At 43.2% G+C, this 24,722-nt stretch overlaps 1 protein-coding gene and 1 long non-coding RNA gene across 2 annotated transcripts in view; one reads left to right on the top strand and one right to left on the bottom strand.

The window, feature by feature from the left end:
* Window positions 1–17,830: 17,830 nt before the first annotated feature.
* ARX (aristaless related homeobox) overlaps window positions 17,831–24,722 on the bottom strand; it is a 13,749-nt gene continuing 6,857 nt past the window's right edge. Inside the window, exons 4-5 of the mRNA XM_075854005.1 lie at window positions 21,973–22,304; window positions 17,831–18,881 (exon numbers count right to left, since the gene is read on the bottom strand). Of these exons, the coding sequence (XP_075710120.1) occupies window positions 18,641–18,881; window positions 21,973–22,304 (573 nt within the window). The 3' untranslated portion in view covers window positions 17,831–18,640. The remainder of the gene's footprint in view (window positions 18,882–21,972; window positions 22,305–24,722) is intronic.
* The window catches only part of LOC142743336 (uncharacterized), a 19,397-nt gene continuing 16,651 nt past the window's right edge, over window positions 21,977–24,722 (top strand). The window contains exon 1 of the long non-coding RNA XR_012881547.1: window positions 21,977–22,060. This is a non-coding gene — a long non-coding RNA (uncharacterized LOC142743336). The remainder of the gene's footprint in view (window positions 22,061–24,722) is intronic.

Below are 24,722 nucleotides of genomic sequence, written 5' to 3'. Positions count from 1 at the left end.
ATTTCAGTCTGTCCCCATTGTTCACAGTTAAAGTGTACCTCTAATGACATTGCCGAAAAATTATTTTTGCACAGCGGAATAGAGCCTTTCACTACAATTCCAATGATACCTATATTATGCAGATAGCTACTTCCTAGCCCGAGATCCAGCCACAATACATGTCAGACAGTAAAAGTAAAGTCTTCTCTTGCTGCATATTGAAATGGACGGGCACTTGCTGATTGTGATATCCCCTAAAGGAATTGAAGCCAGAGCTTGTACCCATATATCCCAGGATGCTTAGCTTTTAACTCATGGGCCCCGATGCAAAAGTTCTTATTGCCCCCCCGCCCCCCGCAAACTTCTCATGACTGACAGGCCGCAGCTTTCAGTTGCATCGCTGGGTCTCCCAAGTGACCCAACAATTCAGCACTGGCAGCCAGGGGCGTGACTAAGGTCTTAAAATGTCAGGGGAAATAGCCCCAATACATATGTCTCCCCCCCCCCCCCAAGAAAGTGTGTGTGTGTGTTGTAAGGGATTAGGTAGCGGGACAGTCGTCTCCTGGGCTAGACGGGCACTCGGTATCAAACACGCCAGTAAATTTCAGTCCGCACAGCAGAGATGTGATACTACTGGCCTCAGCCAGTTTTATTTTTGGGTTGTACATAAATTACAAGAAAACGTACAAAAGAAAACTCTATGCCTGTCCGGCACTAACTATACAGTCAGGTATCCTAACTAACACAGTGCAGGCCTAATGCCTGGCACCATAAACCATGCAGACCATACAATCTGTTATGAATGCAGTCTATTTCGCTCTCACAAGCTCCTCTCCCCAGGCTGAGCGAGAGTGTGACTGAACTGCAGCCTTTTTAAAGGGCTATCACACCTGACCCCTGATTAATACCTAGCCAGCCCAAGACCAGGACTGTGTGGATGGAGTGGGGAGCCACCCATCTCCCCCTTCTCCAACAACCAGCCCCTTTTTCCAGGTTTTAGATAGAAGACAGAAATCTTGGGGAAATATAAACCCCATCCACAACCTCTCCACATGGTCTGTCACAGTGTATATGTGTGTATAGGAGACGGCATATCTATAGCACTACGACCCTATAAACTATTAGGATTAGATACAGGGCCCAGATCGCTGACATTGCGGCTCCACCGCTGGACCCAGGAAAAGTAAGAATAATAATTGTTTTGCTTCTTTTTTAAAACATTTTTATTGACAAATTTTGTTGTTAACAGGCAAAAAGATCACATAGAATGTGCTTCATAGTTGAGCAACATTTAAATGACAAAATAAAAAACTGAAAAAATCATGGCATATAACCAGTTTCGCATAATAATAGAAAAACAGTACTTCCCCCTACCTCATATCACGACTTTGGCAAATATAATTAAACAGCACATAGAATTAATCAGAGCTAATGAGAGCTAATGATCCCCCAGCAATCTCCTATCAAGATATGAGGTGTAACACCCCCAGAGTGCCTTTCAGAAGTTCCTTATGGTACCAGGCGGTCTGACTAAATGGCGTAACAATCTCCGCTATCTCAACAGCTGTACATTGTGATTCAACAAAGATTCGCCACTTAGTAAATAGTTTCTCAGCTCCCAAATCTTTCTGTCTTTCTGCCTCTACACGTTCCAAACCTAATAACCTTTTCAAGTGTAACACGATCATGTCAATACCGGGTGTGTCAGTGTCCATCCATTTAGAGAGAAGACATCTTAAGGCCACCATTAAAATTGTGTGCATCAGGGAGGGAGGAGATCTCGTCTCCCGACTGCCTTCCTCTTCTGGTGGTCTCGCCTGGTGGAACAACAGTGAATGGGGCGTTATAGGAAGATTCGACTTCCAATGATCTAAGACATATGTGTGCACCATCAACCAGTATCATTTGGTATAAGCGCAACTCCATATTCCATGCCAAAGATTCGTCAATAGGGCAGGCAGTGATACGATCTGGGAATGAGAAGGTAAGATATCAAAGCCATATATTGCTGAATGCATTAACTTTAAGTAGGTTTCCCTCCATCTCTCATTCAATACGACCTTCCGTATCGTCTCCCAACCTTCCAATATGATCTCTCCTATGTCCGGATCCTGAGTCCACCTTCCCCAAGCTTTGAACATAGATCTGGGACGTATTCGTAGAAAGCAGTTGTTAAGTGCTCTATACAGTACCGAAATAGTCACCCTATGAGACGTTGGACCTATTAGATATATTTCCTAACCTAGATGTACAAAATGATCGCACTTGGAGAAAATTACCCTCTGAGGACCTTAGTTTGGCCATTATTTCAGACGCGGTAAGCCATCTCTTGTCTTCTACATGTATAAGGCCACCTGCGCATTTGACCCCTTCTGAATCCCAAGAGGTAAAAATACAACTTCTCTCCACTCCCGGCAAAAATTCTGGATGCCCCCATAAAGGCATATGTTTAGATATTATGTGAGGCAGGCCAAAGAGTTTACGAACCGCTTTCCAAGCTAGGAATGTATCCCTCAACATAATGGAGATTTTGAGACGATACGGACGTGAAGCAACTTTACAATGTAATAAGGCTTTCAATTTCCAGGGTGAGGCATACCCCGCTTCCAGGTCTAAATTGGAATAATGGCTAGATTCATGAAGCAAATCTACTACATGGCGAAAGAGACGTATCACATTATAACCCCGTACATTAGGGAACTTTATTCACCCATCATTTTTACCTAGCATTAGTTTAGTGAGTGCAATGCAAGGCGTCTTGCCTGCACAAATAAATTTTGTAAATGCGGAATTTAGTTTGGAAACAGCGGGAGCGTTTTGAAGTGGTATAGAAGTCTAGGGAAACTGATCATCTTGATCAGATGGCGTCTACCCAACAGGGACAACGGTAGCTGGCGCCATCTCGTGAGTTCTGCCTGTATTTTTTTGAAGGAGCGGTAGCTAGTTAAGGCTGTACAGGTGTTCAGGTAACTTCCCTATCTTAATGCCCAAATATGTAATACATTTCCGAGCCGGGTATATCCCACACCCCAGGGACTGCCAGAAGGTTCTAGGTAATGGTTGTCCTAATTCCAAAAGTTAACTTTTAGTGACATTGACTCTGTACCCCGAGCATTGCCCAATTTCATGTAGAAAACGAAATACAGGTAGTAAATGCGCCTGGGGATTTGACAGAAAAAGTATGACATCATTAGCAAACAAGGCTATCTTAACTTCCGAAGACCCCACCTGTATGCCACTAAACAATGTATATTCCTCTAAAGACCTAGCCATAGGTTCCAATGCTAAATTAAATAGTAGGGGGCAACCCTGACGGGTCCCTTTATATAGTTGAAAGGGGGCTGACAGAAACCCTGGGGTATGGATACAAGCTTGGGGATTAGCATAAACACCCTTCAAAAAGATCCTAAAGGCTCCCTGGATATGCATCCTGTCAAGCTCCATCCCCAGCCATTCCCACTGTATGTTATCAAAAGCCTTCCTGCGTCCAACGCCAAGAGCATCGGTCGGGTACCTGGCTGGGGATCATGCCCAACTGCCTCTAACACTGTCAACACCTTTCGCAGATTTGCCACTGCTGCTCTACCCCTAACAAATCCAACCTGGGATCATCCCACCAATGCAGGCAGATATACAGCCAAGCGGTTTGCTAAAATTTTGGGTAGTAGTTTCTGGTCTTGGTGTATTAGCGATATAGGTGGATAGGACCCCGGGGCAAGAGGATCTTTCCATTTTTTGGGCAGCACCTTGATATGTGCTATTTTGGCCTAATCTAAGTAAGGCGTTATAATAATCCACCAAAACAGGGCTAACTTCATCCCTTAGGGATTTAAAAAATTCCCCCGTATACCCATCCGGCTCCGGGGCTTTCCCATTAGATAGGGTCCTTAATTTCCCACAATGTGACGTCTGTATTTAATATGTCACACTGATCCTGAGTGAGTCCGGCCAAGTGATAACATTCAAAAGAACTACCGGTTAACTGGCCTACAGCATCCGGAAAAGCTACCCCGTAGGATGAAATGGCATTGTAAATCCTTCAAGACGGAGATCGGGTTCGGTCTGTCTCTCGGCTGTCTCTGTGGTTTAGAAGAGTCCGCTCTTCTCCTTGACCCTTCTCTATGGGTATTGCCAGGTGTGGAAAGGAAAGCCTCTATTGGTATCAGATGGCGGGTGATTTCTCGGGTCCGGCCCCACTCTGTGCGCCATTTCCACCCGGCACGGATGTTGTAAACTTAGGGCTTCCGGCAAGGCCCTCTCACAAAGACGTTGTAAATCAGAAGGAACAACTGTCTATTTCAGCCCCACAATTCTGAAATTACTCCTCCTGGCTCGGTTTTCCAGATCCTCCACCTTGTCTCCCAACTGAGTAGTATTAGACAAAACCGCTTTTAGCGTAGTTTGCAAGCTCTCATTTTCATCTTCTAACAACGTTTTATTCTGTTCTAATTCACCTGTTCTGGAGGTGAGTTGTACCAGCTCCGCATGCATGCGGTTAAGAGAAGTTTGTACCGTTTTTTTCTAGCGCTTTTTGGAGGTCAGGAGCTATCCTTTTAGCTACTTCATGTGCCAGGGCCACATAATCAACAGGTACAGGGGCAGTCATAAGCTCTGCACTAAATACAGATGGGGATTGTGGTTGTTGCAGATCGTCCTCCTGCGAGTAGAGTACAGCGGGGGAGAAGTGGTGGGAATCACCGCCATCTTACCTCCCTTCTCAGTGGCTGGCTCTGTGTCCTCCAAGGCTGGTTTCTGTGCACTAAGGAGGAGGTATCTCTCCATGCAGAGGCAGTGCTGGAGACGTCCCTGTGTGCGGGGCCGGTGTCTGTGACACGATGTTTGCCGCCGGAGCGGCTATTGCAGGCTTTCAGGCTGGTCGGGAGCGGGAGCTCAGTCACACGCGTCCTGCATCACCAGCGCCGGAACCGGAAGTCTTGTTTTGCTTCTTTATGTGTTACAAATTATTTTTGTGTGTTACTGTTATTTTACAGGTTCGATCGTTGGACTACGTCGGATTCGAGGACTACTTCAATGACAGTGTTTTTTTTATTCTTAATAAAATGGTTAATGAGTATTGTGTGGTTTTTTTTATGTCAATAAAATATTTTTTCTATGTCCTTGTATTTTTTTAAACTTTATTACTACCACCTTAGTAAAGGCTGCTGGCTGATTGACAGCATCCATTACTAAGGCAGGGCTTAATGTTATGCCGGTGCAGAGGCTAACACTAACCCTCATTATTACCCTGGTACCCACTGCCACCAGCGGTACTGGGAAGAGCCGGGTACGAACCAGTACCCGACCATCTGTAGTGATGGTCGTGCACTGGGGCGGCTGCAGGCTGGTAGTATTAGGCTGGGAAAAGCCAAAAATAGTGGCCTGTCCCACCCTGGTAATGCTAGCCTGCTGCTGCTGCTTCTGCTGTTGCTGCTGTGTTGTATCTGGCTGGTTCTGAAAAAACATTGTTCTTTCCAAATATTATTTATTTGTTTTTTTTGTTTTGTTTTTTATTTATTTTTTTTAATTAAGTGCGCTTTTCATAACCAGCCAGATAGAATAAAGCAGCAGCAGGTTAGCATTACCCTGGGGCGGGGGGGATGGGGGGCGCTGTTTCTGGTCTTTCCCAGCCTGATAATATCAGCCTGCAGGCGCCCCAGTATCCGACAATCACTACAGATGGTCAAGTCCTGGATCGCACCCGGCTCATCCCGGCACCCCTGGTGGCTGTGGGTAATAATGGGGTAATGGGGGTTAGTGTTAGCCTCTGCACCGGCTAACACTAAGCCCCGCCTTAGTAATGGACGCTGTCAATCAGTCATTGGCCATTACTAAGGCGGTAGTAATAAAGTTGAAAAAAAACACAAAGATATAGAAAAAATATTTTATTGAAATAAAAAACACACACAACCCTCATTAACCATTTTATTGATAATAAAAAAAACGTCAACGAAGTAGTCCTCGAATCCGACGTAGTCCAACGACCGAACCTGTAAAAAAACATAAACACAAAAAAAACGATTAGTAACACATGTGGTAGGCTTAGATACAGGGCCCATGTGTGATACTGTCTGTTGGACCCTGTATCTAAGCCTACCACAAGGTAGGCTTAGTTACAGGGTCCAGCAGACAGTAATTTTATACAGTATAAGTAAGAGGTAGGAGGCAGCCGAAGCTTGTAAGAGACCGGGTTAATTTGTAGCAGAATCTCGAAGGGTCCGAGGAACCTGGGAGCAAATTTGCAAGACGGCACCCTCAGCCGGATATTCCTGGAAAACAGCCAGACCTTCGTACCTGGAAGAAACTAAGGAGGCTCTCATCTTCTAGTGTCTGCCTTTCTCTTCATGTTGTCCACCGCCAGCAGAATAGAAGATCGGGTCTGTTGCCATATCTGCAGAAAGTCCCTGAAAGTAGAGTCAGCTGCAGGCACCTGGGACATAGTAGAGACAGGAAGAGGTATTCGATGATGTTGGCTGTAGATGATGAAGAACGGACCAGAGGTGGTAGACTCACTAGTATGGTTATTATAGGAGAACTCAGCCCACGGGAGCAGCTGCACCCAGTCATCATGCCGCCTGGAAACAAAGTGCCGCAGATAGTTCTCCATAGTCTGGTTAACCCTCTCGACTTGGCCATTGGACTGGGGATGATAGGCTGAGGAGAAGTCCAACTTTACATGAGGAGGCCGCAGAGTGCTCTCCAGAACTTCTAAGTGAACTGGACCCCTCGTTCCGAGACAATATGCAGGGGCAAGCCGTGCAGACGGAAGATGTGTTGAACGAAGAGGTCAGCCAGTCGAGCAGCAGAAGGCAGGCCAGTCAGGGGAACAAAATGAGCCATTTTGGAAAATCGATACACCACCACCCAGATAACACTGCACCCAGCAGAGGGAGGCTGATCCGTGACAAAGTCCATCGCAACATGCCGCCAGGGGGCATCGGGCACAGGCAGTGACTGAAGCAGACCAACTGGGCAACTTTATTTGCTGCGCATACCGTACAGGAGGAGACAAAGTCCATGACGTCTTTGGGCAGCGTGGGCCACCAGAACTGACGGGCAATTAGGTCTTAGGTCTTACGAGCACCCGCGTGACCTGCCAGCTTGGAACTGTGACCCCAGCGAAGGATTCTTCCTCTGTCTGCCAGATGTACAAAAGTCCTTCCCGGAGGAATGTCTCTAACTTGCAGAGGGTTAACAGAGTAGATGCAGGAAGGATCAATAATATTCTATGGGGACTCCACAGTGTCCTCTGTCTCTAATGACCTAGACAAGGCATCGGCCCTCACATTCTTGTTGGCAGGTCGGTAGTGGAGCTTGAACCGGAACCGGGCAAGGAGCAGCGACCTCCTGGCTTGACGAGGATTCAGCCATTGAGCTGTCTGAAGATAGGTCAGGTTCTTGTGGTCCGTAAAGACCAGGATAGGATGACCTGCGCCGTCCAGTAGGTGTCTCCACTCCTGCAGGGCTAGCTTTATGGCCAGTAACTCCCGATCCCCAATCGAGTAGTTGCGTTCTGCGGAAGAAAACAGCTTAGAATAGTAGCCACATACCACAGTCTTGACTTTCGAACCTCTCTGGAACAAAAGTGCACCAGCACCGACAGAGGAAGCGTACACCTCTAATGAAAACTGTAGGGATAAATCAGGGTGATGAAGAATAGAGGCTGACGTGAAGGCCTTTTTGAAGGTTTTAAATGTTGCTTCTGCTTCCGGAGTCCACACCTTGGCATGCATGCCCCTTTTAGCGAGGGTAGAGATGGGAGCTGTCAATGAAGAGAAGTTGGGGATGAACAGCCGGTAGAAGTTTGGCGAATCCCAGGAAGCGTTGTATGGCCCTTAATCCTTGGGGACGTGGCCATTCCAGAACCGCCTTTACCTTCTCAGGGTCCATTTTGAGACCCTGATCGGAGATGATATAGCCCAGGAAGGATAGAGACTTTTTCTCAAACACGCTCTTCTCCAGCTTGGCATAAAGATGATTCAAAGCAACACCTGGCGGACATGACTCTGATGAGTTACAAGATCTGGGGAAAATATGTCATCGAGATACACCACAACATAGACATAGAGGAGATCACGAAAAATGTCATTGACAAATTCTTGAAACACTGCGGGGGTGTTACACAGGCCGAAGGGCATGACCAGGTATTCATAGTGACCGTCACGAGTATTAAATGCAGTCTTCCACTCTTCACCCTGACAAATCCGAATTAGATTGTAGGCCCTCCGCAGGTCTAGTTTAGAAAAAAAAATTGCCCCCCCGTATGCGATCAAATAGTTCTGAAATCAAAGGCAATGGGTGCCTGTTCTTCATCGGGATCTGGTTGAGGCCCCGGTAGTCAATGCAGGGTCAGAGGGATCCATCTTTCTTCTTGACAAAGAAAAACCCGGCTCCGGCCGGGGATGAGGATTTACGTATGAAACCCCTCTCCAGATTCTCCTTAATGTAGGCCGACATAGACTAGGTTTCAGGCAAGGAGAGAGTTTATACTCTACCCCGAGGAGGAGATGAATCAAGAACAAAGTCGATAGGACAATCATATGCTCAATGTGGTGGCAACGTCTCTGCTTCCTTCTTGTTTAAGACATCTGCAAACAGAGAGTAACAAGGAGGCAACCCTGCCAATGACTGATGCGGAGGTGACTGAGGCGGATGGATATGCCTCAGACAGAAGTCGAGACACTTGGTAACCCACTGAAGAACCTCTCTGGAGTTCCAATCCAGGACTGGGCGTGTAGACGGAGCCAAGGCAAACCCAGCAGCACGGGGTTGAGGGCCTTGGGCAGGACAAACAGGTAGATAAGCTCAGAGTGAAGAACCCCTACTAGCAGTCTCAACGGCTTGGTCACAGACAAAACAGGATCAGGCAATAGCAGTCCATCTACCGAAGCAACGATCAACGGCCTTTCCAGCAGAACAGTGGGCAACTGAAGGAGATCCACAAGGTCTTGGCAGATGAAATTGGCCGCAGAGCTAGAGTCCAGGCAGGCAGAGACTGGTTGGGGCCTCTTGCCAGCGATGATGGTCACAGGAATGAACAGTTTGGAGGAGAGTTCTCTATTAAATGCTGTGACGCCCAGGGTTGTCTCTCCAACCAATCCTAGGCGTTGGGGTTTTTTGGCCTCTGGGGACACAGACGCACGACATGGCCAGCGAGGCCCAATAAAGACAGAGTCCAGAAATGCACCTGCGCTGTTTCTCCTGAACGGACAGTTTAAACCGATCCACCTGCATCGGAACCTCGGGTGGTGCAGTAGAAGAAGGCAAGAGGGGTTGCTGGAAGTTGGGCACCAGTCTAGGAAGCCGTCTCTCCTGTCGAACCTCTTGTGATATCTCTCTGAGCCTTATGTCCACTCGAGTAGCAAGAAGAATCACGTTGTCCAAGGCAGACGGAAGATCTCGAGCAGCAAGTTCGTCCTTTATCTCGGGCGATAGGCCATGCCAGAAGGACGCTACCAACGCCTCATTGTTCCAGGACAGTTCTGCTGCCAGGGTCCGTAACTGGATGGTGTATTCACCCATGGAGGCGTCCTCCTGGCAAAGGTTAAAGATAGCAGTGGCTGCCGACGAGACTCGTCCAGGCTCCTCTAATACATTACGGAATAACCGCACAAACCCCTGGAAGTCTTGAGTCCCTGTCGTTCCCAGAGTGGGTTCGCCCACGCCAGGGCCTTGCCGGCAAGTAAAGATATAATAAAGCAATCCTGGCTCCATCCAAAGGAAATGCTCGGGCGTGCAGGGTGAAGTCTATATGGCATTGGTTCAGAAATCCCCTGCTTGTACTCGCGTTTCCATGGAAACAAGGTGGCAATGGCAGCGAGAACCGAGGATCCGATCCGGCGCTGCCAAGAGGTGTAACAGGAGGATCGATCGGAGGAGCTTGAATAGGAGCAGAGAAGGAAGCAGCTAGCGACCCTAGCTGCTGTGCTATGGAGTCTACTGCCACAAGAAGTTGATCCTGTCGTGCTTGCAGATCCTGCAGGTCCACTTGCATGGCTTGGGAGGGTGACATGCCCTTGAATTGACCAGCGGGGTCCATGGCCTGAGCTTACTGTCACTCCACATTACCTGAGGTAATGTAGACAGTAGCGGTGATTCAGGCTGAAGATAAGGCTCCGGCAGTACACGGACACCCGGCGGGGTGTGACACAGTAGATTCAGCGGAAGACACAACTTGACTTTCAACTCTAAGACGGCTCACAAGCACGGTAGCACGGGATACAGGGTACAGGCAGCAGGAACGGGTAACACTGGGAACTGGAAAACACTAGGAGACCATTTGCAAGACCAACTTTATGTAAACAACAAAGCTCAGGCAATGATCAAGAGGGCAGAGCCCTTTTTATAGTCCAGCAGTATTCTGGACTGATTGCACACTTCCTGCACTTCTCGGATCCAGGAAGTGAGTGCCGGCTTCTCACAGGAGGGAGACGCCGAAGAGAACTCACGTGTCCATGGCCGCGGCCGTCGGCGGGTAAGTCAGAACGACGGGCCGCGACCATAGACGTAACACTATTCAGACACAGTACATCACGTACAATTGTATGTTTGATAATAACAATATGTGAATAATTAAGCCAATTAAATGTATACACAGGACTTTAAATATACATTGAAGACTGATATCACATAGCAATAGAAAAAACCTCCGCTACGGGCGGCTGTAGGAGAAAATCTCCAATTGAGGAAATATATCTACACATATATAGAGAGATGAAAATTGATCAAACCACATGGACTATCTTTCCAGCAAGAAAAAGGAGAGCATGTTAGACCTGGCTGAGATGCATGGATGCTAAATGGTTTACATAAACCAAATTAAATTCTACTGAAAAGTATGTACAGTATATGCACTCAATACTTGGTGGGGGCTCCTTTTGCATTATTTACTGCATCAATGCGGCGTGGCATGGAGGCGATCAGCCTGTGGCACTGCTGAGGTGTTATGGAAGCCCAGGTTGCTTTAATAGCGGCCTTCAGCTCGTCTGCATTGTTGGGTCTAGTGTCTCTGGTATTCCTCTTGATAATACCCCATAGATTTTCTATGGGGTTTAGGTCAGGCGAGTTTGCTGGCCAATCAAGCACAGTGATACTGTGGTTATTAAACCAAGTATTGGTACTTTTGGCAGTGTGGGCAGGTGCCAAGTCCTGCTGGAAAATGAAATCAGCATCTCCATAAAGCTTGTCAGCAGAGGGAAGCATGAAGTGCTCAAAAATTTCCTGGTAGACGGCTGTGTTGACTCTGGACTTGATATAACACAGTGGACCACATATGCTTAACGACGGTTGTGTAGGGGTGTTTTATTTCAATAAAATATTTTTTCTGCGTGTCTGTGTTTTTAAAAAAAACGTTATTATTACTGCCTTAGTAATGGCCGCTGTCTGATTGACAGTGTCAATTACTAAGGCGGGCTTAGTGTTAGCCGGTGGAAAGGCTAACACTAAGCCCTCCGTTATTAACCCGGTACCCACCGCCACCAGGGGTACAGGGAAGAGCCAGGTATGATCCAGTACCCGACCATATGTAGTGATGGACGAGCAGTGGGGCGGCCGCAGGCTGGTTTAATTAGGCTGGGAAATCACAAAAACTGTGGGCCTTTCCTACCCTGGTAATGCTAGGCTGCTGCTATGTTGTATCTGGCTAGTTATGAAAAATGGGGGTGACCCCACGTAGTTTTTTTAAAGAAAATAAATAAGTTACTGAAAAAAAACTACGTGGGGTCCCCCTTCATTTTTCATAACCAGCCAAATACACCATAGCAGCAGCAGCCTAGCATTACCAGGATGGGAAAGACCACAGTGTTTGGACCTTCCTAGCCTAATAATACCAGCCTGTGGCCGCCTCAGTGCCCGACCATCACTTCAGACGGTTGGGTACTGGATTGTACCCGACTCTTCAAAGTAACCCTGGTGGCGGTTGGTACCAGGATAATAATGGGGGTTAGTGTTAGCATTTTCACTGGCCCCATCTTAGTAACTATACCACACGGTATACGTTTTTTTAACATGAGAGGCTATGGGTGGCAGATGCCACTGTATGGCATCTGTCACAGGTATACGTTAAACGTATACATCTGGGAGTTCCCGACATCATTGTCCATATAAGGACAATGATGTCAGGGGCTTCCTCAGAGTCTGAATCCCCAGGCAGTGCACTAGTAGAGACTCTATCCCAGGACTCCGGCCCTGGGAAACCTCCTGGTGTCACTGTCCATATATGGACAGTGATGTTAAGAGCAAAGCAGGAGTGCCAGGCAGAGCCCGGGACTCCGGCCCTGGGGTTGCCGCTGACATTACTGTCTATATATGGACAGTGATGTTAGGAGTAGAACAGGAGTCCCAGGCAGAGCGCTAATAGAGCTCTGCCCGGGACTCTGGATCTGGGGTTGCCCCTGACGTCACTGTCCATATATGGACAGTGATGTCAGGAGGAGAGAAAAGGTGTCCCAGGCAGAGCGCTTAAAGCTGCACTGTTTCGGGACTCTGACAATGGGGAAGTCCCTGACATCACTGTCCATATATGGACAGTGATGTTAGGAGCAGAGCAGGAGGCCCAGGCAGAGGGACTTCAGCTCTGGGGTTACCCCTGACATCACTGTATATATATGGACAGTGATGTTAGAGGCTTGCACAGAGCCAGTGTACCGGTATAAGCCACTATCCATATATGAACAATGATATTGGGAGCAGTGCTGAGAATAGGGACCAGAGTGAGGAGGACGGGAGCGCGTACGTCAACGTGGTGCCTTCCCGTCAGCCTCTGTTCTGCATAGAATCCGTAGCCAGCGTCTGATGTTGCTGGCTACGGATTCCAACTGACGAGTGGGGACAGACGAAGTAGAAGAGACGGAGGAGCAGCAAGACAGGGAAGAAGACTACAGAATAGCCGGCTAATGCTTGCAGTAAGCTAAATATAATATATTGAAACGTTTTTTTATTATGTTAAAAGGAACACATATAAAAAAGTTTTTTATATTTACAGGTACACTTTAAAAACAGATTTTATGCATATTATATGAAGCTGCTTTAAAAAACAAACATACACTCCTCAACATTGAAATTGCAACACCAAAAAGGGCAGGCTAAGGTTAAGCAAATCGAGGAAGTAGCAGTTGTCCCGAAGATCTGTAAATTATCAAATTTTTAAGCACCTAGCTCCAATCTGGGGCATGTGGGAGGGGTATAAAAGCCAGATTGAAAGCAAAGATTTTTATCTACATGAAATCTCTAAAATTGGATAAAGTGGTGTGGGATGATTGTGCGATGCCTCCTGTTCATTAACACGCTAGTTATTGCCACTTGTCACAAACTGGGAGGGACAGAATCCTAGAACTGAGATACCTTGGTTTATCACTCCGGCAGATCGCTATGTACCTAGGTCGAGATGCCAGCACTATTTAACGTTGCATGTCCCGCAGGTTGGAGAACAACAGCGAACGGGAATAAAAGCAAGGGGTGCGCAGAGGCGAACCTCTGCACAGACAGATCATCTGATTGGAAGAATGGTGCGTAGTGATCCATTCTGTACTGCAAGTGAAATTGGACGTCACATCCAAAGCCTAGGGCGGCAACCAGTGACAACACAAACCATGAGAAGGCGTTTGCATGACATTGGACTACGAGCCAGACGTCCAGCTGCGGGTATTCCATTGACCACACACCACTGCTCTCAAAGGCTATCATGGTGCACAGCACAGCAAGATTGCAATGGAGGCTGTAATGGAGGTCTATCCTCTTCAGCGATGAGTCCTGCTTTTGTCTCGGATGCAATGATAGCCGGAGATAGGTCTGGAGACTATAATTGTTATATACTGCTATTTTTATGATTGTTATAAGATTTATAAAAATTAAATAAACAAAAAAATCATTTTACACAATGTCTTTTTAAACATCAAAAACATTTTTCTTTACTTTTAGCATATAGAGTTTCAACTTTTTAGAAAGTTTTATGGCACTTTATATATAAATTCCACTAGAGGGAAAGAAATGTCTTGCCTGAAGTACAGTACATACACATCATTTTTGACACAGCTTAATTGGCAACAGATAGTATCGAAGTATGTTAAAATATTGTGTCGTATGGATCTATCTTGATGGAAATAATTGTGTCAATGATTATTTTTTTATATGCTATAATGTCTGACACAATTATGTAATTTCTCTGGTTCACAATAATTTATATGAGAGCGCCTATTTTCTGATGCATATGTTTAATTTTTGTCATGTAGTTTGTCATACAATTTGGCACGTGGAGATAGAGAGGGTCATGATTGAAGATTGGCGTATCAGTTGAGCTGCGCGACCAATCCGAGGGTACTGTATAGTGTAAACTGTTTTCCCCTGAAGAGCGCATGACTGTTGGGAAATATTGCCCACCCTGTTGAACATTGGCAAGTCTCAGCTGGTGTTGATCACCACCACTTTTCAAGCATATGTAGCATTCATGCCTAAGAAGACTGGCGCAGTTGCATTGATGCATGATCTCCAATGTGATCAGGGTAAAGGATCAGCAAATTATTATTAAAAGTTTGTAATGGCAGCACCCTAAACTCAGTACAATTATGTGCTTTTATGTGATGAGGTGGACTATGAGCCCCAAAAGCTTTGGGGTCCATTTTCAATTGCTATCTCTGCAACCCCTATAGTACATTCTTGTCTATTTAACCGAAGTAGTACTTTTTCCACTTCTATGACATTTCCTCATCCCGTGTCACACACTTCTCTCTCCAGGAGCATACATAGAAGAGAGGGGGTCCCATAGCAAAGATAAAAATGGGGCCCTCATCATGGTACTAGGTATTGCTCGACAGAAGAGCCTGGTGTTTATCTCACACTCTACACCTCTTCCATGATTCTTGGGCCAATTTCCCACCTACTCGCTTGCTAACAATGCTGCTGCTCGAGTGGGGAGTCCTGCACAGGTAGCAAATTAGACGGGATCTAGCAGGACTGTCCTCTCTCCAAAGACCCCATAGCAGCCGCATGATCTGTCTCTATGGCATGTAAGTTCTTGCAGCTATCCACTGTTGCACTAAAAAAACATCACACTTGTAGCCATCAGCAAGGGGTATCCCTGTCTGTGTCAGGCTGCCCATTTTAGTCAGATAAGAGAGTACAACAGAATGAATATTGTAAAACTGGCGAGCATCCTAAAAGTTTCTTTTGATTCCTAACACGATAACAGTTTGTTATTTTGGATGTTTTACAGCTTATGTGACTAAATTAGACCCTAGTGATTTTTTCCCCAGCAAACAATAAGAATGCTTAAAAATAAACTGAACATAAAATAGAACTGATTGCTGAAAGGCAGAAAATAGACATTACACAGGCAATAAGCTAGGCAGCCTCGGGACTGTCAGGAGAGACAATGATATATTTCAAGGGAGCAGTGTTTAAAGAACATAATGTGCCTATATAATTTCCATGTATCGGATATGCCATTTTTTCTGTCCGTTACTCTATGTCCAAAATGTTTCTCTGTGACATAAAGTACTTCTGTCACAGAATAATATGGCATTTTTGTTTAATGTTGGACACATAAAAGCAGATCCTGTCATCTGGGGCTCAGTCTCAGCAACTAGATCATAAGCAAGATGATTTTGGTTTTATTTGTTAGGCATGTTTCTCGTGTTCCTGGGTTTAAATCCAGTAATAAAAGACCAATTTAATGATATCTCCAGTAATGGTTCTGTATGTGTAGCAAAATCTCAATAGAGGCCCATTAAGTGCCTTCAGAGTGCCATGTGACCTTTTGATACAATGGGGCTCATGGTTCAATTTTCTTATATATTATTTTAGAAAACACAGCTTTCGATACATGTGCCATATTTATTATCGTATTGAATTGTTCTCACTCCCTTCCCAAAATATCAACAGCTCCAATAGTTTTCTACTTATATTGTAAAGAAATGGGTGATTCCAAGCAGTGGCAATATTGTGATACATTTATCTTATTATGCCAGTTGTATGTGTACAATAGGCCAAATCTGTCATACAGGCTCCTTCTCCAGTTCAAGTTGCTACATTTTACGTGGCCATTTTTGGTGGGACCACGATGACTCAATTAATACACAAGAGCCCTCTCAATTCCACCAGTGGCTACTGACATATGGCAAACCAGTGAAATGATTTAGGTTTTGTGTTTTGTATTAAACCATTAACTTTGGTATATATATTACCATAGAGTATTATTGTATCTTGTCATGCCATGGTAGGTCACACATTATAATTAACCATGTCCAAATAAAGAGACTTCAATTCAAACACAATATCTTATATTATAATGTGGGTGTCTTCATGAGTCCTTAAAGGTTAGGCTAGTGTAGCCGTCCTTACAAGCATAGTCATAAAACAAAACGACATTATTATTATTGGAAGAAACAACCAAACATATAGTCACATATATAAGCCTTAAATGACATGGCAATGAACCTAAGGCAAAAAGACTAAGGCAATGATGTAGAGACAGCATTCTAGTTATGACACTATAATATGTAGTAGATTATATTATTAGCTGGATTATTATGAAGAATGATTACTACCAGTATCTATCATACAGACACTTGAATAGCATCAGTATTAACAATAAAGTATATAATGTGGTAACTTTAATGACATATCAACCATAACAGTCAGATTGGTAGGGTCCTATTTCTGGAACTGACTCAGTCCTAGTCCCTGATTTTAATGCAGGGGTATCCACCTTAAGGCTAGGACCACACACAGAGTTTTGATGCAGTTTTTGGCTCAGTTTTTTGAGCCAAACACAGGAGTGGACACCAAAGAATGGAGATGCATCTGTCTTTTCTATACACCTTTTCTTTCCTTTAGATCCACTTCTGGCTTTGGTTAAAAAAAACTGCATCAAAACTCTGTGTGTGATTTTACCCATAGACTTCTTGCAGACACAAATTATTATTTATTTATTTTTGTCCCAAAAAACGCATTGGAAAATGGTACATGCGGTTTTTATGGCGTTTTTGCAAACAGTTGTGGCGTTTTTCAAATTGCAAATTATTTGACTCAATGATCAAGTGATGCTGATTCCTCTGCAACACATAACCTATTGGGGATAAAAAAAGTCACAAAAAGGTGCCATAAAACCTGCAATATTTGTAGTGTGTTTAATATTTCTGCAATGACTTCCAGCTATCATCTGGCCTCAGAATTTTTTGCCCAAAAAACCCCCCAGGAAAAACGCAGAATTTCTACTTAAAAACACTGCGTGTGAAGTCATCCTCACACTAGAACCAGGGTTCAGACAAAGAAGACGTGTTTGTCCTTGAGATTGGGAGCCCAACAGATCTCAGTCTTACTGATTAACATATCATAAGGCTGTGTTCACACGTGGTGGCCGCTATGTGGCCAAAGCCACGCCAACATTTTAGGCGGTGCAGTTTTTTTAAATTGAGTGCAGCTTAAAGCGGTTTGGTGGTGAATGGCCGCACAGTATTTTGGGTATTAGCTGCCATACCATGCAGCCATGAACAATCAAACTACTTTTAGCTGCACTCAATTTGAAAACAGAGCCAACTTGCATGTCGGCATGGTTTGGCCCGTACTTCGACCACATCACATCCACAACGTGTGAACATAACCTTAGAGGGAATTATGAGATAGCCCCTTCAATATCATAAGATACAAGACTCCTTAGAATGAAGTGAAATAAATGATATCCCATACATGACACTCCTTGCACTCACTCACATATTCATTCATATTCATATTTCAAGGTATATGCATGGAAAAGGCTCTGGGGTTTAGGTAAACATGTCGTTGGTTTTTTGTTTTGTTTTATTCTGAGTGGCGCACTTTCCCGATGGAAAGCTTGGAAAATGATGACAATAAGACAACATTACACAGGTACGGTAGCATTGATTTAAAGGTTCGGAAAGCTCTACAGTTAATAAGTTAAATAAAGGGTTTTTACATAAATATTTGTGCTAGGAACCATGTGGTATCTACAACACAGATAGAATTCTACAGTTTGACAAACTTACAACACTACACAGAGTGCAATTCTTTTATAACATTTCAAATATACAAAGCTCTTTTTCCTTATTTTTTTTATAACAATGTTAATATGTACAGAATCAGTAATCACAGTTTAGTGACTTCAACAGTCCATAAATCTGACAGTTCATTTCCCTTTGGTTTGGTATCAAAACAAAAAAGAACCTTGGTTGGTATAAGCTAAATAAAATAATACAATACAGATATACATCTCTTGTAAGTGCACTGACTAGATCATTCAGCTAAGTGGAGTTGTGCATCAATGGCAACGTCCTGCATATTCGCTCTGCCTCTATAGAGACAATCCTGGCAGAAGCAGGGTTAATAATGTGGTAGAGATCAGAAGTTAGGGAATGTCCTAGAAACCAAAAATGTATGATGAAAAGGAAGAGAAATAAAACTAGCTTGGGTTTCTTTATCTTTTGTTTAACTACAGCAATATTATGACGTCACAGAGAGCAGGGGGATCAGCGGTGACGTCATACAGTACCAAGGTTGCTGTTCTGGAGCTGCATAATGTAGTACACTCATTATTACTGTGAGACAGGGAGGCTTCATGACTCTTCTAGCACAGTCCTATAGTCTCTGGTCCTCGGCTGTGTTCCTTGCCCTCCATTTGGTCTTGCTTGGTGATGTGGTGGGAGGCCCGGGCTTAGCAGACCTCTTTCCCTGTGCTATTCCCGGGGAGGATGTTGAGCTGTGTGAGCTGTGCTGCATGCTCTTTAGCCTTGAGCCTGAGTGCTGCTATACTGGACGCCCGTCTGTCCGCTGCGGCTGTGGCTGGGTCTGATAAGCCGCCAGATGGCATTGCGCTCTCCACAACAGGACTGGGCTGCCTGAGAAGAGCGGCGGCGGTGGAAGCACTAGTCAGGGGAGCCATGGTGGAGAAGAGCCTGCAGAGCAAAGGGACAGTGTGGTCAGAGGCAGAGTAACATCATGGTGCATGGAATATACAATGTAACAAGAACCAGAGCCTTTCCTATAAATACGATCACCAGAAACGACAGTGTAGTGTGTGCCATAGTCTCAGATCCGCACCTGCTGAGGTGTATGGAGCATGTTAGTGAACTGGATAAACATAGCACTTGCAATGAAGGCCATTTTTCTGCAATTACACCATAAAATATACATAATTGCATTTGTAAATATTCCTATTGTTAGTATGTGTATTTATAGTGGTGCTCGTATTGAGGGAAACTGTTTCAATTGAGCTTTAAGCGCTTGACAGCAACACCAACAGGTGATATTATTCACAAATATGTATATAAATAAATGTTCCTGGAGGTTTTGGAGGTGACCAGCCAACACCCCAGCCTGAAATACATGCTACAAGGGAACTTGACAATTCTTAGATGGCAATGATGTTCTTTTTATATGTATGGAAAAAAGTTTAAACATTTTGTAAGGTTGTGGTTGGAATTGGAAGGTAGGAGTGTAATGATTTTATTGTGATAATAGAGAAAATAAACTCAATACATCTACAGGATTTTAATCGCAAAGGGAGATTATATAGGGGATGCTCATATCTGGATGTTGCTCATAATTTCTTGAAACATGGACTGTATAGTGTCATTGCAGCAGACTTAAAGAATGGCACTTCTGAACTTCTATTGCATTGCTGATGGAAACATTGTTAAATCATATATCTGTTCTTGTTGGCATTGTCTTGACATGTAATACGACTTTGTCTTTACATGTATGGCTAGTTTTAGGGAGGGGTTGCATACTACGTTCTTGCATGAGCTCTAAATAATTCCAACTAAATGTTAAAATGTTGTGTCATCAGATGGGACTAGTCGATTCACCTAAATAGTTGTCACCATAGGAATGACTGACCTACCAATTCTAGGCTGTGATCAATGTTATAAAGGAATCGTTTGCATTTTATCAAAATTGTTTGCATCGTGTACAATCATTCATAGACTTTAGATTTACTGCCCCTATAAGCCTTCACATTGGGAGCTCAGCTGCTTCTCAACACCGATGGCCTTTCTCTAACTGGAAGTAATACTTATATTTTTACCCTTCAGCTGAATGTCAAATCCCCATCAGCTACCTGGCATCCCAGCTGAATGACAGAAGAGCAATTATACTTTGCTATAGATGTTTTACTGCTCTCCCCACAGAAACCACCAAAATACAGATGACAGGCCCAGGAGACACAGGGAGATTTATAGACTCTCCATTAGCCAAGCTTGTGATCATCAGCTTGCTTGCTGTGATATTTGAAGACTCTTGGCTCTGCTACTGAGAGATACTATAGTGTTCAAGGCTATGAGATGAGCAATGACAAGAGAATATTCATACACTGCACTGGTACCAATGAGAGGAAACACAGAAAAACGTTCTGTATCAATCTGTCTATGGCACAGAGGGGGCCCAAGGACCTCAGAAAATATTGTCTTAAAATGTTTTTTGCAGGTTTCCTAATTGTTTTATTTATTTAAAAAAAAAAGGGAATTTCAATATATATATATATATATATATATATATATATATATATATATATATATATATATATATATATATATATATATATATACACTCATTACGCCAATTTTTGGAGCCACAAAAGTAGTGCATGCTCCCCTTTCAGTTAAAATGTATAAAGTTCCCATAACTTATTGACCTGTTGCAGATACCACATTTTTAAGGGGCATCATACACTATTGATATACACATAAGCCTGCCTTTAATCAATGCACCATCTATTGAGTGATGGAAATGGAAAAAAAAAGTAGAGTTCCTCCAATAACACTGGGGAAGATGTTTTCTTCTGTGTGATCATTTTCAGCAATGATTCGAGTAAAACTAGGAACTCAACTAATTGGTTGTAACTTCTACCCATTTTTCTAAGAACATTCCCATTTTATGCAAAGCAGAGACATGGGTGTGCATGACCAGAGGAGCTGCTAGTTCTAATATAGGGACCCTAAAGTCTGTTATCACTGCATTTGTTGGACAGTTGAATGCAATAACCTAAGGAGATGACTGTAGTGTTCTTCAATGGGATTACTGACTGGATGTCCAATAAAATATATGTTCCCATAATCACTATTTTGGTGTGTGTGTGTGTGTGTGTGTGTGTGTGTGTGTGTGTGTGTGTGTGTGTGTGTGTGTGTGTGTGTGTGTGTGTGAATGATATTAGCATCATGTCATAGAAATATGACCATAAATAAAACATTGTAGCTATAAATGTGGCATCTAATGTAGGAAAAAAAATATTAGGAAAATGTATCAATTTCTGATTGTAAACTGGTAAATGTGTAACTGGGACCTGTATTTGCAATGTGACAAGTCATGAATGGTTCTTTACTCTGAGGCACATTCTAGTAGAGGATTCTCTGCATTAATACTTCCAGTTGTTTGGTGATGGAGCAATATTAGATTATTTTTGTATTTAGGCAGCTTTATTTTGTGTATTTGTGTCTCCATTGAATGAGTTTGTAGGGTAATGTTCATGCACTCCAGGCACCACCAGATAATATATACGTCCCTAAGTGGTAACAATTGGTATAGTCATTATTGTTAAGGTTACTAGCTGTCAAACTTGGACAGCCTCCCTGGTACTAGATGCATGTCAGGTCATGGTGGGTCACCGGTTACTTCTGTCTCTATTGGATTGATTATGCATCTATAATTCATTGTGGCCTTTATTAATGCTTCAGCACCATAAGCCACCACATATCACAACAAGTCACATTTGTGTGTTGTTTTCATTATGAAGAAGTGGAAGGTAAGCTTAATTTCTTAAGCAACAGGTTCATATTTTTGAAGCAATGAGATCGTAGTTATGAAGATCTTGTTGAGAAAGAAATGTCTGACAGATGTAGGGACATAAACTATATGACTAGACTGGGAGACAGACTATGGGTTATTGAGGGACAAATAACGACATTCCGTGACGTCATCCTGCGTTCCTGGCATCATTTGATAGAATCCTATGACGTAGCAGTGACAAGTATGACGCTGATGAGTATTTACCTGCCGAATGCGGGGCTAATGAAGGCCGGGTGCCGGAACACAGCGGCCCCCAGGAACGTGCTGAGTCCTAGTGGGGTACCGCTGGGAGGTAACGATGTGGAGCCGGGCGGGGGAGGTAGACCAGGGAAGGCGGCGGCAGCGGCGGCAGCAGCGGCAGTCCAGGCAGAGTCCAAGGCATGATGATGATGTGGAGGGAATGGGCTGGCATCTAGGTATGGGCTCAGCGGGTGACTGGCAGACAGGGGGCCAGGGAATGGCAAGCCTGGGGCATGGGTCTGGGCGCCCGCCTTCTCCCTCTTCCTCCATTTGGCTCTTCGGTTTTGAAACCAAACCTGAGAAGCAGACAAGACCAGCTTCATTATAAACTGTCATATCTATCTATCTATCTATCTATCTATCTATCTATCTATCTATCTATCTATCTATCTATCTATCTATCTATCTATCTATCATCTATCTATCTATCTATCTATCTATCTATCTATCTATCTATCTATCTATCTATCTATCTATCTATCTATCTATCTATATCGAATCTATTTATATATGAATACAGTTCTGATGCTAAATAAGAAATACTTTGCTAACACATTGGAGAGCATCTCACAGCCTACCGCAGTGATGATACTATTCTCAGTGTAAATTCGTGCCATAGGAAGTTCCCTTACATTAGGTGGATGTAGTATATTATATTGCAGTACAATATAATGACAGCTGGGGTATATTATAGTACAGTAGAATATAATGACGACTGGGGTATATTATAGTGAAGTACAGTACAATATAATGGTGAGTGTAGTATATTATAGTACAGTAGAATACAATGACAGCTGTAGTATATTATAGTGCAGTACAATATAATGACGGCTGGGGTATATTATAGTACAGTAGAACATAATGATGGTTGAAGAATATTATAGTACAGTAGAATATAATGGTGGCTGTAGTATATTGTAGTACAGTAGAATATGAGAGCAGTAGAATATTATAGTACAGTAGAATATATTGCGAGCCGTAGTACATTATAGTACAGTACAATATAATGACGGCTGGGGAATATTATAGTACAGTAGAATATGATGGCTGGAGTATATTGTAGTACGGTAGAATATGATGGCTGGAGTATATTTTAGTGCAGTAGAATATAATGAGAGCTGGATTATATTATAGTACAGTAGAATATAATGACGGCTAAAGTATATTATAGTACAGTAGAATATAATGAGAGCTGTATATTATAGTACAGTCAGATATAATGACGGCTGAAGTATATTATAGTACAGTAGAATATAATGATAATCGGCTGGAGAATATTATAGCACAGTAGAATATGATGACGGCTGGTTATATTATAGTGAAGTAGAATATGAGTGCTGGGGTATATTATAGTACAGTAGAATATAATGAGTGCTATAGTATATTATAGTACAGTAGAATACAATGAGAGCTGTAGTATATTATAGTACAGTAGAATATAATGATGGCTGGGGTATATTATATTACAGTAGAATATAATCAGGGCCGGAGAATATTATAGTACAGTAGAATATGAGGGCTGTGGTATATTATAATACAGTAAAATATAATGAGGGCTGTGGTATACTATAGTACAGTAAAATGTAATAAGGGTTGGGGTACATTATAGTACAGTAAAATATAAGGAGAGCTGGAGGATATTATAGTAAAGTAGAACATAATGACGATTGTAATAAAATATAGCACAATAGAATATAATGATGGCTGGGGTATATTATAGTACAGTAGAATATAATGACGGCGGGTGTATATTATAGTATAGTAGAATATAATGACGGCTGGCGTATATTATAGTGCAGTACAAAATAATGGTGGCTGTAGAATATTACAGTGCAGTCGAATGTAATGACGGCTGGTATATATATATATATTCTAGTACAGTAGAATATAATGACGTCTGGGGTATATTATAGTGCAGTTGAATATAATGACGGCGGGCGTATATTATAGTATAGTAGAATATAATGACAGCTGGGGTATATTATAGTGCAGTAGAATATAATGACGGCTGGGGTATTTTATAGTGCAGTAGAATATAATGACGGCGGGTGTATATTATAGTGCAGTAGAATATAATGACGGCTGGGGTATTTTATAGTGCAGTAGAATATAATGACGGCGGGTGTATATTATAGTCTAGTAGAATATAATGACAGCTGGGGTATATTATAGTGTAGTAGAATATAATGACGGTGGGTGTATATTATAGTCTAGTAGAATATAATGACAGCTGGGGTATATTATAGTGTAGTAGAATATAATGACGGTGGGTGTATATTATAGTCTAGTAGAATTTAATGACAGCTGGGGTATATTATAGTGTAGTAGGATATAATGACGGCGGGTGTATATTATAGTGCAGTAGAATATAATGACGGCTGGGTATATTGGTATATTATAGTATAGTAGAATATAATGACAGCTGGGGTATATTATAATGCAGTAGAACATAATGACGGCGGGTGTATATTATAGTATAGTAGAATATAATGACGGCTGGGGTATATTATAGTGCAGTAGAATATAATGACTGCGGGTGTATATTATATTTCAGTAGAACAGAGTTATTTCTTGCTCGCAGCTTGATTAATAAGAGCGGTGTGTGCTGCAGGTGATTGCCCGGACACGAGCTGTCATCAGGTAGCTGCTGTCTGCACTGTACACTAGACGTATCCTGCACTGATGAGGAACAAGCACTGCACTACACTGCACTA

Source organism: Rhinoderma darwinii, chromosome 2 (genome assembly GCF_050947455.1).
Source record: "Rhinoderma darwinii isolate aRhiDar2 chromosome 2, aRhiDar2.hap1, whole genome shotgun sequence".
NCBI classification, from domain to species: Eukaryota; Metazoa; Chordata; class Amphibia; order Anura; family Rhinodermatidae; genus Rhinoderma; species Rhinoderma darwinii.
The sequence above is the reverse complement of the archived record's forward strand: the minus strand, read 5'-3'. Positions and strand labels throughout refer to the sequence as shown.